The 15,690-nt window shown below is 52.5% G+C and overlaps 2 protein-coding genes across 2 annotated transcripts; both read left to right on the forward strand.

Annotated features, from left to right (window-relative positions):
- Positions 1 to 905: 905 nt before the first annotated feature.
- TbgDal_XI3830 (hypothetical protein, conserved) lies at positions 906 to 14,291 on the forward strand (the record flags this gene model as incomplete). The annotated part of the gene is made up of 1 exon (XM_011781227.1): positions 906 to 14,291. One exon carries the CDS (start codon positions 906 to 908, stop codon positions 14,289 to 14,291), a length of 13,386 nt encoding a protein of 4,461 aa, XP_011779529.1.
- Positions 14,292 to 14,751: 460 nt separating this feature from the next.
- Positions 14,752 to 15,690, forward strand: TbgDal_XI3840 (hypothetical protein, conserved; the record flags this gene model as incomplete). Its single annotated transcript, XM_011781228.1, has 1 exon — positions 14,752 to 15,690. The coding sequence occupies one exon, from the start codon at positions 14,752 to 14,754 to the stop codon at positions 15,688 to 15,690; it is 939 nt and encodes a 312-aa protein (XP_011779530.1).

Below are 15,690 nucleotides of genomic sequence, written 5' to 3' on the forward strand. Positions count from 1 at the left end.
GTGCACTGTTGAAATCTCCCTTTTTTTATGTACGTCCACTTCCTCATTCTCATCTCTCCTCCTATTTGTAACGAGCTTCCTCGTTACTTTCTTTTCTCTTAACTCTTCGTTTTCTCGTCGGAACTTCGGCATATGTGACGGTGGAATTATCCACGTCGCGTTGGTCTTGAGGGGCCGAAGGAAGGGGGAGGGAGTGGTTCATTGTGTCGTCTGTTTGTGTGTGTGTGTGTGTGTGTGTGTGTGGAGGGGGTGGGGAAGGGTGGGTGACGGTCAATGGCGATATCAAGAGGAGAAAGCAACGCACTTTGCAGCTGATGTTGTCGTTACGGTCACGGCAACCATTTGCGACTTCCCCCATCCCTCCCATGAATTTATCACTATACAGTGACTCCTTGTTGGAGAAGAGGCTAAATAATGGTAGTCGGTGGGTGAGTGTGTGTGGACATGTGAAAATAGGTATGAGAGAAAAGGGAAAGAAGAGAGGTAACCGCAAAAGGGGAGAGGAGGAGGAAAAACTCTAAGCAACGTAATAAACTGTGTAAGTGATGCGGTGGGGGTAACTACATACAACTGCTGACGGTTTGGTGCTACAGGTACATAAGTGTGCGTTCGTTGGGGGACACTCTTTCGCGTGTGTTTTGTATTGTTATTTTCAGTGACTACTTTGCTTCTGACGCATGATATTTTATTTTTTCTTCGTTTATTCCGGTGGTTTTCTTTGTACTTACGCTCGGGACTGCCTCGCGCGCACCGCAGGCAAATCACCAAGCCTGTGTCTGTAGAGTACGGAACCCACGTCAGCTGCGAGAAAGCAGCAAAATAAGCAAAAAGAGGGATATCCCAGTTGAAGAGGGGATTAGAAAAGAGTTTAATAGCATTCCTTCTAACTTCACCGGAGATTTACCATGGATGGTCTCAGCACACAATACTTGCAGATGGCGAACGGCCCGCAGAGCCAGATGCATGATCCGGTATCTGTGGTGAATTTCGTAGACCAAATGCAACTTGCTTTTGAGAGAAGCACGGCCCCGCGTAAGAACTTCCTCCTTGACAGCACAACGCCTCGTGGTGATGCTATCATTACTGAAGTTTCTGCAATGAAGCCAGGGAACGGATGGGTCACACTGCAGGTAACCGAGGGAATTAGGCGTGGTGTGCACGAATGGGGTGTAACCATTGAAAACCAGGGCGAGACCACAGACGGAAGTGGGCTCATGCTTGGAATAGTTCCCAAAAGCTTCTCAAAGTATGATTCCTTCATTTCACAAGGTGGTGGCTGGTGTCTAAGCCGCGCCGGAAAGTTTTACGGCCATTGGAGGAGGCACGAGGCGAACGCAAGCGTTACTTTTGGTACAGGTGACCGTGTCATTTTTATTCTGGATTACGAAGCGGCACGCATGACGGTGCGGGTGGGCGATAAGTACGTTGTGGGTGAGATTAGCAACATTGCTCCCGAGGTGTTCCCGGCGGTATCCCTGCATTATCGGCACCAGTTTGTGCGGTTTGAGTACCGCAAGGTGCATGATCGGCAGTCAAAGAAACTGAATTGGATAGAGAGACTTGCATTCCCTCACGCAACGGTGTTCCTACCACTGACAAGGCAGCAATTAGAAGATGTACCACTAGGTTCATACGTTTTTAGTCCGCTATTCGCCGAGGGGCAGGGATGTGCGCCGCCGCGGAAAAGGCAGGGAGAGCATGGGCCAGCAACTTGCGAATCTCTTGACACTGAGGAAAGGGGAGCGAAGTTGCATTGCGATTACGAGGCTCACAGCGCTGCAAAGGCACGGTTGACTGTTGTTCTTCGCGCCATACAAGCAGTGAGACGCTACTGTACGAACGGTGTTGTGGCGGCGCACACTTTTCTTGACCGAAACGTAACGGCAGAAATGCTGCGAAGTCAACGACACGCCTTAGCAACTCGCGGGTCCGATCGGCGCGGCGGAGGGGACGCCGCAGTGGACTGCGGGGCGTTAATACTTATCCACATGTTTTCGCACTCCAGCATGACAGTCACTGGTGTTACTATGTTACCGGTGCTGCGTAGTTTGCAAGAGTACCTTCGTAGTGTTGACCTCTTTAGCCTCAGTGAAGCATCTGTTGGTTGCACTAACGCGGGGACGGTCGTTTCTCCAGACGTTGTGCGGATGGCAGCAGATAACGTAGCTGGGCTCATTGACCGCGCTCGTAGGAATGAGTGTGATAGCAGCAATGATACGGCTGTCAGTGGTATGGGTAGCACAGATGCTGGCATCAGTTTGGTTCCCGGTTTGACGGAACTCCTTGTACTGGTGGCACTGCAGTGTGGTACGGTGTGTGAAGTACTCCGTGCCGTCAGGGTGCTGCTGCGCGCACCCACAAGTGATGTTTCACCCGAGATGCTCACTTGGTTGCGGTTGAATAAGGCAGCGCTCACACCGAAATGTTACCTACCTAAACTTCACGAAGCCTATGATGCTATTGAAGAGGATATGGAGCATGTTACGCCCTTCGCTCCTACCATAGAGGTTAAGGTTGTTTCAGTAGGTTATCATCGTGGAGCAATATACGTTCATACAGCTGACACCCTCCGTAGGTGGGGTGTTTTTGTTGGGGCATACACACCAACATCCACGACAACCGAACCTAGGAACTGCTGCCTCAACTGTACCAGCTCCAGTATCGCTTTTATGAAGGACGAAGGGGTCATATTCCACACTGATCGTATGGCGGGCGCCGGCATTGCTGTGGTGGTGTATTCTTCATCACTTGAGATCCAGCAAACGGTGATGCTTGCCAGTGTGCCGCAGTGGCCTACGACGTCCAATTATGTGCGCATGTGCTCTGGGCCCGGCCACCACATATTGCTTGTGTACGACGTGCCGCACTCGGACACATCGTCAGCATTACGAGGAACGGCAGCTCCGGTGCCATCGACAACCGCGGGAGCGTTGACGGACGACGCAAGCAAAGCTTCTGCTACTGGAATCGAGGTACAAGTACTCAATGGCAAAAAGTTTCCGGAGGTAAAGTGGCGTACGAAACTTCAATTTCCACCATTCGACAACACAACAAGATCGTGTGTGACGTTGCGCAAAGGAAGCGTCATTGACTTTGGCAACCCTGAGACGTGCCTTAACACCACAGGTGGTCACATAACTGTGGAAGTGTGGATAAAAATGCTTGATAAGAACGATGTTTCCGTGTTTTACCAGCATGGTGACCGCAGCACAAGTGGCGAAGTATTTCTCGAGACGGCACGGCTGGAGGGGGCGTGGCGGATTCGTGGTGGCTATCGTCACGACTATCGTGGAATGTGTGTCGTTTCGGCGCCATTCAACCCGGCTTCCGAGTCCCGTTTCGTTCATGTGGCGTTGGTGTTCGACGGGAACTGGCGACTTCATTTTGATGGTGAAGAAGTGTCGCGTACCAAACAGTGCCTCCAGGTGGCACTTGAAAACCCCCGGCAGCGATGGACAGCCGGCAATGACTGCGTTTGCCAGTTGGCGGGGCTGCGGGTATGGAAGGGGGGGCGGACATTTCGCGAGATTGCCCGTGATTCCTCCCGTGTCCTTGGTGGAGATGAGCCTGGTCTGGTGTGCCAATACTTATTCAACGAGCACAACGGAAACGTCGTCTACAACCATGTGAGGGGCGAAGCGGCTGCGGGCCGTCACGCCATCGTCCGGGGGGCATTTTCTCGCACTGTGTGCAACGATCATCCACTTCTCGCTTCTGCACACAGCGAGCCGGCACTCGGGACCTCGACGGTGCGTGTCACAGCCCCAACGTACGACCTACCTAAACTAGAGCATGCTCATGTTTTCTATGACGGTGTACATCTTGGTATATTAGAACAGAAGGAGCGAGCATTTCATGGTTTTGCTGAGATGAAATGTCTCCACCAGGCAGTGTTTTTTGACATTGAAACTGGTCGCGGAGTGTATGGGAGTTTCATGCTTCGACATCGCTACAAGCTAGGTCTCCTCGGGTGCGATGAAAATGGCCGTTACTGGGAGTTATTTCAGGCAGGGGGGCAACCAAACGTTTCTTTGTTTGGTCAGCAGCAGCAGCAGCAGGCGCAGTTACCTGCAACCGTTTCAGCAGGTACACTCTCCGTCTCCCCGAGCGCAGTGCTGGAAGAGGACCACATCGCGTGGCACGACAACTTGGAATTTTTATCCTTCACTAGCTCAGTTAAGTCCGAAACACCGGGCGATGCCCCGAAGGGATCCATTTATGGGGACATGGGTACCAGCTCACCAACCGACAATGACACCAATACCCAGCATATGAGCTTTGGTGCATTGGCGATTTGGTTGTTGAACCTCCTTTCTTCGTTCTCGGAATCAAACGACACTGCGTCCACCAATTCCCTGTTTAGTCCACTACTTGACGATGTGAGTGTTCGTTGTGTGCAGGAGATACGGCAGTTGCTGCACGAACACTGTCGCCCAGTGAAGTCCATCAGCTCGAGGCGTTCCCTGAGTCTTAAGGACAGTACTTCCACCATTGCCATTGGCACTGCCATGCGCATCCTTCTGCGCCTTGTGAGACGGGTGCGTGATTTCAGAATACATCCGGACACGATTGGACTTTCTGAAGCTGCTTCTGTCGGTGATCTCAGAGGTGTTTTTCGTGAACTTAATGCCATCCAGCGCAGGCGTAGTACCGATTGGTCTAAAGCTGGCGATTCCTTTTTGACTACGCCAAGTCAGGCAGCAACGATGGCGAAGGCGGCATTGTCAGTACCGCCAAAAGACATATTCGACGGCATTTCACCAACTTATATACCACATGTTGGATTGGGCTTACTTGGCATTCTTCTTGACATCATAAATGAGTCGGGCTTAAGTTTACCCACAGAGTTGGGTAGCATAGCTTGCATCATCGTAAACGAAGGTGTAACACTTTTCTTCCCCACTGCGGTGGTGCGTGCCAATCTGCTACGTGAAATACTCGGAAAGGAGGAAGACAGCATGACTCGGTCACCGGCTCTGAGTGTGCTTCTTCATGCTATTGTAAGGAGTTTTACTGATGTAACATCTGCGGCGCCCCTTCTTCAGATCACAGAACCCGACAACGGCATTCCGAGGCGAAATGATGGCATCGAACCGAACCGAGGCAAAAATGATGATACCGCGGCAGCCTATGGAAAGCTCGCTGCAGTAAAGAGCACACTTTCAACGTTAGTTGTAGAATGTACGCAGCAGGTAATGCGCCAGGCTCCAAACAATCTGCGTCAGTCCCAACTTTCCCTTCTGTCGACAATGGCTGAGGCAATCGGGGTACTGCAGATGCTGCTTTTTAGTCACTGTGATGAGTTTGGGACAGTGGATGTACACGAAAAGATGAACAAAGGCATTGAAAATATGCATTCGCTCCACGGTGTCGTTGGACTTGGTGCGACGGCAAGAGATTATTACACGGAACTTTTTGATAATGCGGGGCTAATTTTCGAAACATTTGCGCAACGACTTGAGGTGATGTCATTGGGAGAGGAAAAGGAGACATCCGGAAGAGTTTCTTTTGTTCTCGATGTGCTTGGTAACTCCTTCGTTGGAAGCCCACTTCACACAGCTATTACCGCCTTGCCCCTTATGTGCTCTCAGGAGGAATCTGGGTGGCTGCTTGGGAGACTCAACCACTTGTCGCTACGGTATCGCGCACTTCTTTGCTCACTTCGCGCAAGCGTGACAACGGGAACAACACTTGGGTCACACCGTCCACTACATGTCCTCGACACCGCCCTGTCGTTGGCATCTTCGTGGGTTGCATCCTTCATGTCATTAGGACAAATATCGGCACCAACAATACGAGAGGAAAGTGCTTCCCCGTCCCACTCAACTGTCTCGACACCGCCTCACGACAACGCGACTGATGCACCGTCTTGTGAATTATCCACCACCCTGAAGGAAATCTGTGACCACCCTCTGCTTGCTGCTGGAATAAAAAAAGACGACGACAAAAATGATAAAAAAATGGATGTTCTAATGAAGCTTCAACAGCGGCAGGCCGAGTGGCAGTCCATTGCTCGACGGGATGTGGTGCTTGCGTCCAAGACGCCGGTGGAGATTGAAGAAGTGATATCAATGGCTGCAATCGCAGTTGTTCATCTTAGCAGTGCGAGAATAGAGGCTCTCACCATGAACGAATGTATCGAATTGCTTGCAAAGACATTGGTACGCCTGAAAGGACTAAGGAGTGGATTACTGGATAAACGTTCCAAGAGTCCCGGTGACTTTTTAGCTGTCCAACAAAACGCGAAGGAGTGCTGTCATTTCCTGCTGCGTGTGGCAAGAGTATCGGACTCTACAGTGATTCAAATGCCATCCCTCTATCTCGCTCGGACGTACGCGGATCGAGCGCAGGGGGATCCTAAACGGCCTGGCAATGTGAACGTCGACAATTGGAAACGGGCAGTCCTCATTATGCGGATGAAGCGGCTCTACCATCGTGCCCTTGTCTATGGCTGGTCATTGATTCAGATTCCCGCCGCAGTTGCACTTGTGGAACGTATCATTCTCTCCCCCGAAATAAAAGCATCAGACATGCGGGAAGCCTTCGAAGAGAGGGAAAGGGGGGCGCTCAGGCGCTTAAGTGGTCTTCAGCATATGTACCAGCTATTTCAGAATAATGCCCGCCTTGGTTGTAAGGTTGCATCACTTCTTTTCAATGGTCGCGTGGGTGGAGGCCGACATTTTGAGCTTGGCATATCCGCGTCGGGTGATTCCACGCGTTGTAGCTACCGACAAATGATGTATGACATTATTCGGCGACTTTGTGAGATCACACGGCCGATAACAAATCACAAAGGCTTCCCCGAGGCAACCACTGATGGCTCTGCATCACCTGCGTCGTCTCCACGAGGAGTTGTCGAACCGTGTCGATCAGCTACGCTAAGCGAGGTACTCAACAGGCAGTGGCTTCCCAGTGATTTTTGTTTCTTCAGGGAGGTCCGCGTCGTGGAAGTAATGTTCCTTTCGTTCTGTAGCATATTCCAACCAAATGCGTCTGAAACGTTGCGGCATGAACGGGCACTGGAGCTGTCGCACCGGGGAGCCGTTAAGGGGAATCGAACCCACCCGGTGGCTGGCATCGGTGGGAGCAACAACGGCACTACCTTTCCAAGCTCTACCACTGCTATGAGTGGTGGTCGTACGAGCGGGAGCGGTAGACCTCTTGCTGTTGTCGCGCCCGGGGGTGTGGGAGATGAAGGAAATGAACAGACGCTGCAGCGCACACCGAGCGAGTGGGCGTTGCTGGAATCTCTCAATGCCCTCAAGTCATTGGGACTACAGTGTGCTGCTGCGCTGGGTGATGAGAATGCGGCACCGAACGAGGTGCGTGGCTGTGTTAATTTTCTCGACCTCGTTTTTGAGGTGCTCGATGAGGAGTTACGTAAGTGCGCTAACTATGCATCACAGCCGTACCACCATAGTCAAGATCGCGTACTGGAGCACATCGGATTGCTATGTACTCTAATCAGCACGTTTGCCCGAGCGCTTCCGGCTGGCTTTATTTGCACTGAGGTTGTCTGTCCAAAAGCGGCGTTTCTGGCCTTCCGCCTTTGGTTGGTGGCTGATGTAATGGTATTAGCATCCGCAATGAATGTGGGAGCTTGTCCACTGGCGGAGGTATGCGTTCACACCAGTATTTTGCTACTTCGTCACTGCTCGCCCGCTGCTGTCAACCCATTGTTTACCAAAGAGAGTATTATGAGTGTTGTGCGGAAGTTACTACCCGCTGTAACCGCGGATTGTGCAGCTGTAGGCTACTTTTTTTCCTTTGCAATACGTTGTGTCTCTGGGGACAGTAGTACGGGTGGCAGTGGTGCAAGCGGGAGTGCGCTCGGTAATTTCGGTGACATTGGGATAAGCTGTGTGGCTTCGCTACACGCACTTCTCTGCAGTCACCCATGGGATGAGACATTCTCCGCCATGCGTGGGCCTTTCTTGGCTGACCTCGCAGACTCGGCAAATGGCGGAGAGGCCATGCGTCCGAACGGCGTTCGTCTGCTCATGTGGATTTATCTCATCGGGGGGCCTCCGTCTGCTTCGTTAGGTCCTGGCAGGAAGGTTTTCATGTGTGTTGACGAAACGCTAGCAGCAACCGAGGAAGCTTACATCGTCGACTGCAACGCGAAGGCGGGCACAGCGACCGTCTTGCCAATACAGGTGGGCGCATTCACCGAGGAACATGAAGTTCCCCTCGACAACCTCATCAATGCGTCGCAGGATGAGGTTCTACTTCCCCGCTCTGAGGTGTTATTCCAGTTCCTACTTCCAGCCTTGGAACAGTGCTTCTCACCGCGACTTCGGCCACATTCTTCGCCCCTCCCGTGGGCTGTGATCGCCAGCCTGCTGCGCATCACACTCGCCGTCTTGAAAAAGGATCCTTCTGCAAGTTATGTCCTGCTTGAGCGGGGGATCATCGCGCAAGTGGACGATTTCGCGTTCCGGACACCTGCCAAAACCCCGTTACCGTTGCGGTATCTTTACGAGATGTGGCCGTTGCTCCTTCCACAGACAATGAATTGTCAACAGCGGGCATTATTTGATGCTGTCACCTCTTCCTCGAAGGATAATGATGCAAAGGCTCTATCATCCGGCTATGTATATCCGGTACGTACACCATGCCACGATATCCAAGGTCCGCCTTCTGACCCTTCTGCGCACACAGCAAACTCGCTGTTTAGCGTAGCAGCTGCGGCTAGATACTCGGTACTTCCCCGTTTGGATGTTGAATGCAGCAACGCTGACGTGGATGATTACAACGGCAGTGGGAACATGGGGGGTAGTCCGGCCAATATTAGTGGGAGCAGCGTCGGTTGCACTGGTTTACCTCCGCTGTTCTCCCGCCTACAGCAAGCACACTCCTCGCTCTGTCTTACACCCTCTGTTCTGTGCTTCAGTGGAGCCAGGGGCGATCCAGCCGGAACACTCATCATGAAGGGTGTCAGCAAGGATAGCTGCATCCCACCTTGGGCGGACGGTATAACCATTGAGGCGAGTGTCCTTCTGTATGACCGCCTTTTTCCCGAGCTGGGCGAAGCGTTCGTAATCCCAGCTTCCTGGGGCCGCCCACCAATTTCTTTCTCACTGTTTTCCTTGTACGAGAAGAAAGGAGACGGTCGAAGGTCGTTCCTACGAGTGGTGCTGGACGAGGCGCGGATCGATTGTATCATAGAAACGGCAGCAGTATCGGCAGTGGTAATATCTACGAAACTTCTTCAGGAGGATTGGGACCATTGGATTCATTTAGCAGTGGTCATCGATAGCAAAAGCATAACGTTGTACAAAGATGGTGCTGGGGTAGCGGCGGCCCTTCCCAAGCACCTGGGTATATACCTGGAAAATCTGTTTCGTGAAGGAAGCGTAGACCGGCTTGTTATAGGAAATATTAGTTCTGATGGAAAGGGAACTGGTCGGGGGGTCGTGTCAGTGGACGAAACCGACAGTGATGAAGCCAGTAGCAGTGGTGGTGGCAGGAGCTATGGCAAATCATCCAACGGGGTTGTTGTGGCTCTCGACAGTGTGCGGCTGTGGGGATGTGCGCGTTCTATGAAGACGCAGCGATCGGCCGCCGATTTCGTTGCGCGGGAACAGACGCTCCCGGTTTACGGTGTAAACGATGGTTCCAACGTTACCTTTCGCTTTTCAGAGGCCACCGGAAACGAGACTTACGCTGAGAAGTGCGAGGGAGTGGGGGTGCTTAGCGGTAGTGTGCGCTGGGCCCCCTTCCCCGTTTTCTCCAGCAACGTTAACCTAGACAAGGTTCAGCGCACTGGCGTGGCCCCACCTACTGCCCTACCTCTTTTCATTCCACGGCGTGAGTTTGAAAGCTTCTTTGCCACGCTTGACCACTCACTAGCCCTCAGGCTGGGTGGGGAGTACATGCAGAGCATTTGTGCTCATCTCAGTCGGCAGTGTGTTGTTGCCGCCATTCAGCAAGCGATGTCGCCACAGTACCGTGTCGTTCACTTCGAACATTGTCGCACCAAAGGCTGCGGTGATGTTCCGGCTTCTGCCATTGTCGATCCGCGGAACATCATCGCAAGTACCGAGCTGATCAGCCATCTGATCAATTTGCTGCGATATAGTGACACTGGTTACCTTGAAGAAAAGGCGGTATTGGCAGTTTCCCAGTTTGTGAAGGTGTATTTTAGCTCTATGACCTCAGAAAAGCGTCTCTTGAAGGGATTCCGAGAGGCCGCCGTTGCGATCACTAAGGCTCTGCACGATGAAACAGAACCTTTCTGTGTGGAATTGCCGACTGTTTCGTACGTGGCAACAGATGCTAATTTGGTGCCCATTGCTACTATTAACGGACCAGGAGGGGTAGTATCCTTCGATGCGAACAGTCGAGGTATCGAGCAGATGACCCTCTTGCGTGACCGTAAGCAGCGGGTACTCCTTGCAAAGTATCCCGACGCACAAAGTGGTTGGCCGGAGTTAGAGGTGCCTAGCGACAGCCTTTGGTTCTATGCGAAACCAAGCATCGGTACACGGTCTGTTGCACCATCCTTCACAGTTTCAGCACGGTCGCTTAAACCGCAGGTTGCGTGCGCAATTTTTGCTGCACTTCGTGAAGTTCTCTCTTCGGATGCTCGATTCCATTGCGGTCTTGGTTCTTTCTTGAACGCACCATTCATATCACTCTTGACGGTGCGCACAGGGACGACGAAGTGCGCTGCCGTCCCCTCGTGCCGAATCTTTACCTCTGTGTTGGAGTTGTGGCGGGAATTCCCCCAATTCTCCCAACAAGACCAATGTCCATTGAAGATAACCCTAGCCAACCTCAACGCGCCGCTCATGTCGGTTCTACAGCGTGGCCATGCATCAGTTGCATCTTCGCCCATTGGTCGCCACAACGTGAGGGTTCAAAGTGTATTTGAGCTTTTGGTGGCCGCAATTCGGACCGAAGCAGCATGGGATATTTTGACTCATAACCAGCGGACGCAAATCCGGTGGAGGCGCCTTTGCTCGCTGTGGGAACGTTCCATTGGCTTGTGTGCGCCAGCCATAACCATCGGAGTTAATTCCTCCGCCCTGCCTGCTTCCGCCACTACAGCTTTGGGCAATTCCAATCGAAACCACAAAGTTAGCAACGTTAATGCTGGAGAGCGCGGTTTGTCGTCGTCGGAGCATAAGCATGGTTATGTACATCTGGTTTTGTTGCCTTTTTCTGGTTCCACGCTGCAGCATCAACCCAAGGCATCGATATTCCAGCGAGGCAGTGGCGTTTGGAATGCCTTCTGCGACCGGGGTTTCCTCTCGGCACGTAGTAACGTGGGTTTCAAACATGGTCGGTTTTACTTCGAGGTCCGCATTCCTGCTAACGGCGATCCCATATCAGTGGGTGCTGTCACCGAGCGGGCGCAGCAGAACTCGTTTCTCTCACCGCGGGGGCTTGGCCACGACGGCGATTCTTGGGGTTTTGAAAGTGCGCAAATGTGTCGTTTCTATCATGGCTTTCGCCATGAGTTTACCATGCGTACAAAGTGGAAGGGGCTTGATGTCATAGGCATCATGCTAGACCTTGAGACGGACACACTCGCCTGCCTGCACGAGGAACGTCAAGTTAGTGTGTTCGACAATTTCAGAGCATCCTTAGGTGCAGGGGTGCCTCTATCGTTTTTCCCAGCCGTTTCATTTGGAGCGGGAGGCGTAGATGTAAACTTCGGTGCGGCGCCCTTCGTCTACCGCGTTCCAGCTGGATTCGTACCAGTTGACCCATCAAATTACATGGCTTCACCAACGTCAACGCCGTGGATGCTTATTTCGGCGATTGACGTAAGCGAGTGCCTTGCGAGGAGTGGGAAGAAGGGCACCGGGACGGACGCTAGTGATGGTGTCGCCGTTGCCATTAGTTCCTCGAAGGAAACCCGGCAGCTCCCACCCTTTCTAGCAAGAGCTAATGCCTCTGCTGCAACTTATTATGAAGGTCGAAGTGGACCACTGTGTGTGAACCTTCTTCCTTGTGGTCCCAAAAACAAAATGACATCTGTACAGGGAAGTGAGGTACGTGCTGAAGAGGACCCACGGTTCTTTCGGGGTAGCGTTTGTGTCCGCTCTGGACGCTGGTACTATGAGGTTGGCCTCCGTGGCGACGCATTAATAAGTGTCGGTTGGGCAACGTCTACCACTGCAACTGATTGGTCGCGATCAAGGGGGTTGGGCGACGATGCTGAATCATGGGTGCTCGAAGGAAACCGAGCGACGGCAAGGCACAACAAGCACACGCGAAGTGTTGGCGGCCAGTTGTGGAAACATGGCGATATCGTTGGATGCTTGTTGGACTGCGAAGCCGGTACGATTGCGTACACACTGAATGGCGTCCCACTACAGGAAGCGCAAAACACTGATGGTGAAGGTATTCTCTTTCGCTCAGTGAATCATGCAAACGGCCTAATGCCGGTCATTGGTGTTGACCCTAAAAATACCGCGGTCGTCTGCTTCTGCGAGGAAGAACTATCGCACCTTCCGAAAAGGTGTCGGGCACTTGGCACAACGAGCCCCCTAAGAAAGGCAGTGGAAAATCACTTTTGTGGAGTAGATACAAGTGGGGTGGCGGAAAGGGGCGTCAGTGGTGTTTGTAGTACCCAATTCTCTCCCTCGCTGGCGCGACGTCTGCTACTGACCCTTTCGTCTTTGACGGAACTAAACTTTCACAATGGCGCAGCTTATTGCTTGGAAGATACCCTCACGAAGACTGACAAAGCCGTACTATGTGATAAGTTTCTGGGTCACAAAAACGCCATGCAGCTCCTTGTCACGTTACAAAACCTCACGAGCTTGGCCGAAGCGGTGATCCCGTATGCAGGCGTCCCGAGCATTCCTATGGAATGCGATGTGCTTCTGTCTGGTCCCATCCGTAGGGCGTTGGATCACCTTCATGACTACATGCTTCCTGCTGTTGGCTTGCGTTTCCTCCATGGCTTTTTCTCCCAGACTAGCAGCGCTGGTGAAAATCTCAAACTTACGCTCAATAGGCGGAAGGCGTTGTCGCTGGTGAAGGACACAACTGCCACGCTTCCTGAGCGCCTCAGCGGAAGCATTTTTGGTCAGGTTTACCAACTGTTACACGACAAGAATGTTTCCCTTTTCTGTACCAGCCGGAAGCTGTGGTCCGTTAATTTTGTGGGGGAAGGCGCTGATGACATTGGCGGGCCGTACCGTGAAAGCATCACACAGCTGTGTTCCGAGTTGATGGGCCCAAGCCTCCCGCTCTTTATTCCTAGTCCTAACCAAGCCAGCGAAATTGGGGAGTCTCGTGAGGTGTTTGTCGTGAGACCTGAAATGGAGGCCCCTGTGCGGCTAAATATGTACCACTTCTTCGGTCGTTTTCTCGGCGGTTGTCTCCGTAGCTCAGAGCCGGTTCCGATTTACCTCTCCAGCCGCGTGTGGAAGACAATACTCGGTGCGCCAGTGGGCGTAAGTGACTTGGGGAGGGTAGATGTGGCAACAGTGCAGTCGTATCGATACATTCAACAACTTAGCTCATTGGGTGGCGGTGAAGCGGGCGCTACAGATGGAGAGGTTGAAGAACTGTGTCCCGGAGGATTTACTGTTGTGGACGATATTGGGGTGGAGCGAGAGCTCTTTCCAGGAGGAAGCGCCATATCCGTCGGCCGTCACAATGTTGATCTTTTTCTCGAGCTTGCCATGGACTACAGACTGCACGTAATGGGTGAAGCGCAGATTAAGGCAATCGCAGATGGATTTCATCAGGTGGTCCCCGTGTCTGCGGTATCGTTACTGAAGTGGTATGAACTGGAGCGCATGGTTTGCGGTCTGCCAGACTATGATGCAGATGAGCTGCTTGATGCAGCACGATATGAAGATCTAAATCCGGACAGCGTTATTGTGCAGTACCTTCGCCAAGTGCTGCGTCAGTTCTCTCGCCATGAGCGTGCATTGTTCATGCGGTTTGTGAGTGGGAGGGAACGACTTCCTTCCGGAGTGCGGCTTAAGGTAATGCTTGACACCTCTGCACAGCAGACGAGAGATGAGCGTGGTAACAACGCCTCAGGTGCCGACAACGCGGAGAACTCCAACATGGGTGGCGATACATTTGATGACAGCAGACTCCCACATGCCTCCACATGTTTCTACTGGTTATCGCTGCCGCGGTACAGTTCAGTGGAGGTGATGCGGGAGAGGTTGCTCTTTGCGATTCAACACTGCCTTGACATTGATGCTGACTTCATGGTGCGTGATACCGGTAGTATGGAGGATGAGGGGGAACCCATGTTGGCTGTAATTGTGGAGGACGACGACGAGTTTGAGGATTTTTCACATCTTCGGTAGGACTGCAGGCAGCAGGGAAACTTGTTTCTGGAGGGATACCCTTGCTGAGAGTGTCGAAGTGATGTTTGTGTTTGGGAGAATGTATGTCGGTGGTGAGTGTTACCGCGGACTGTTGTAATATTTGTTCGTTTGGTGTCGGGAAGGTGGCCCCGTATGGGCTAGAACAAGAGGGATTTTTGCGAAGCTCAATGCACCGTTCTTGGGAATCAGCCATTCTGCCCCGTGTTTGTCATTTGCCGTACCTACCCTGGCATGTTATTTCACTCTGTCATATGTCTCTCCTCTTTCGTGTGGGTGCGTCCACATACGCTCCAATTCCCTACAGAAAGGGTGTGTGAAGAAAATCAAGTAAAAAAAGGAGGAAAACACAGCAAACCCCCTCATTTTCACACACATACACACACAGAAAAAAGTGAGTAGTAATTATTGTATTTAATAGAAATAAATCCTGAGCGTTGTGATGGAGGGAAGAGGGGGAGAAGACCCCTATATGCCTCCCCTAAGAAGGCGCCCGGGAACGCGACGGGACTACCAGCCGCTCTACGCGTCGGACGCATCGCGTGGTCCGCGGTCCAGGCCGAACACGGCAAGATGTCATAGTCAACGTCCGGCTCCCCCGTCTGTACGCTGGCGCTCTCCGGACCACCTTAATACCAGCTACAGAGAAACTGACACATCGTCAATAATGCGTGCCACACCGAGAACTGGTCGGACACACGTTGCGGAGGAGCGGATGTCTAGGCACCAACAAAGGCGGTGCCAATCAGCAACACCTCCCGTGACGAGATCGGTGCTCTCCTGGGATCTGCAGGTACTTGACGGCGTTGAGTTAGGTTTCTCGGACCCAGGGTCATTGAGACTATTGGAGCTGCAGGTGCCTTGTTCCACAACCGCAAATTTATTCGGCACCCACGAGCGGAGTAAGACGTTCATTCCTGGCGATCCAGTTGGGTTGAAGTTGCGTCGCGACGCCATGAGCATCCACCCTTCGCGCCCTCGGGACCTTTGTTTCCTATCACCGGCTGCTGCGAAACGAAACAACATACCGCTTTCCCTCGGGAACATCGGCGATGGAACGATCGCCACGATACCGTACTACCGTGTGAGTCGTATATCACGTTGCAGGTTCGCCTCCACTGACCGGCGAATCGTAGTACGTTTGACAGGTACCACTGGCCTTGTCCTTACCCTTGCTTTCACTGATAAAGCACTCTACACCACTGCCATGAAAGTTATCACTGGCTATTGCAGCAATTGTGACCGGAGGCCCGACGGGGTCAGATGTTCCTCCCCTGCTCGAAATATGTCACACCCGGAGGGTGAAGGAAGGTACGTTTGTTTCGCTGAGCCGGAGGTGCGGACATTGCGTTCAAGCCGCGCCAACGGCTATACATATTAG

Source organism: Trypanosoma brucei, chromosome 11 (assembly GCF_000210295.1).
Source record: "Trypanosoma brucei gambiense DAL972 chromosome 11, complete sequence".
Classification (NCBI taxonomy): Eukaryota; Euglenozoa; class Kinetoplastea; order Trypanosomatida; family Trypanosomatidae; genus Trypanosoma; species Trypanosoma brucei.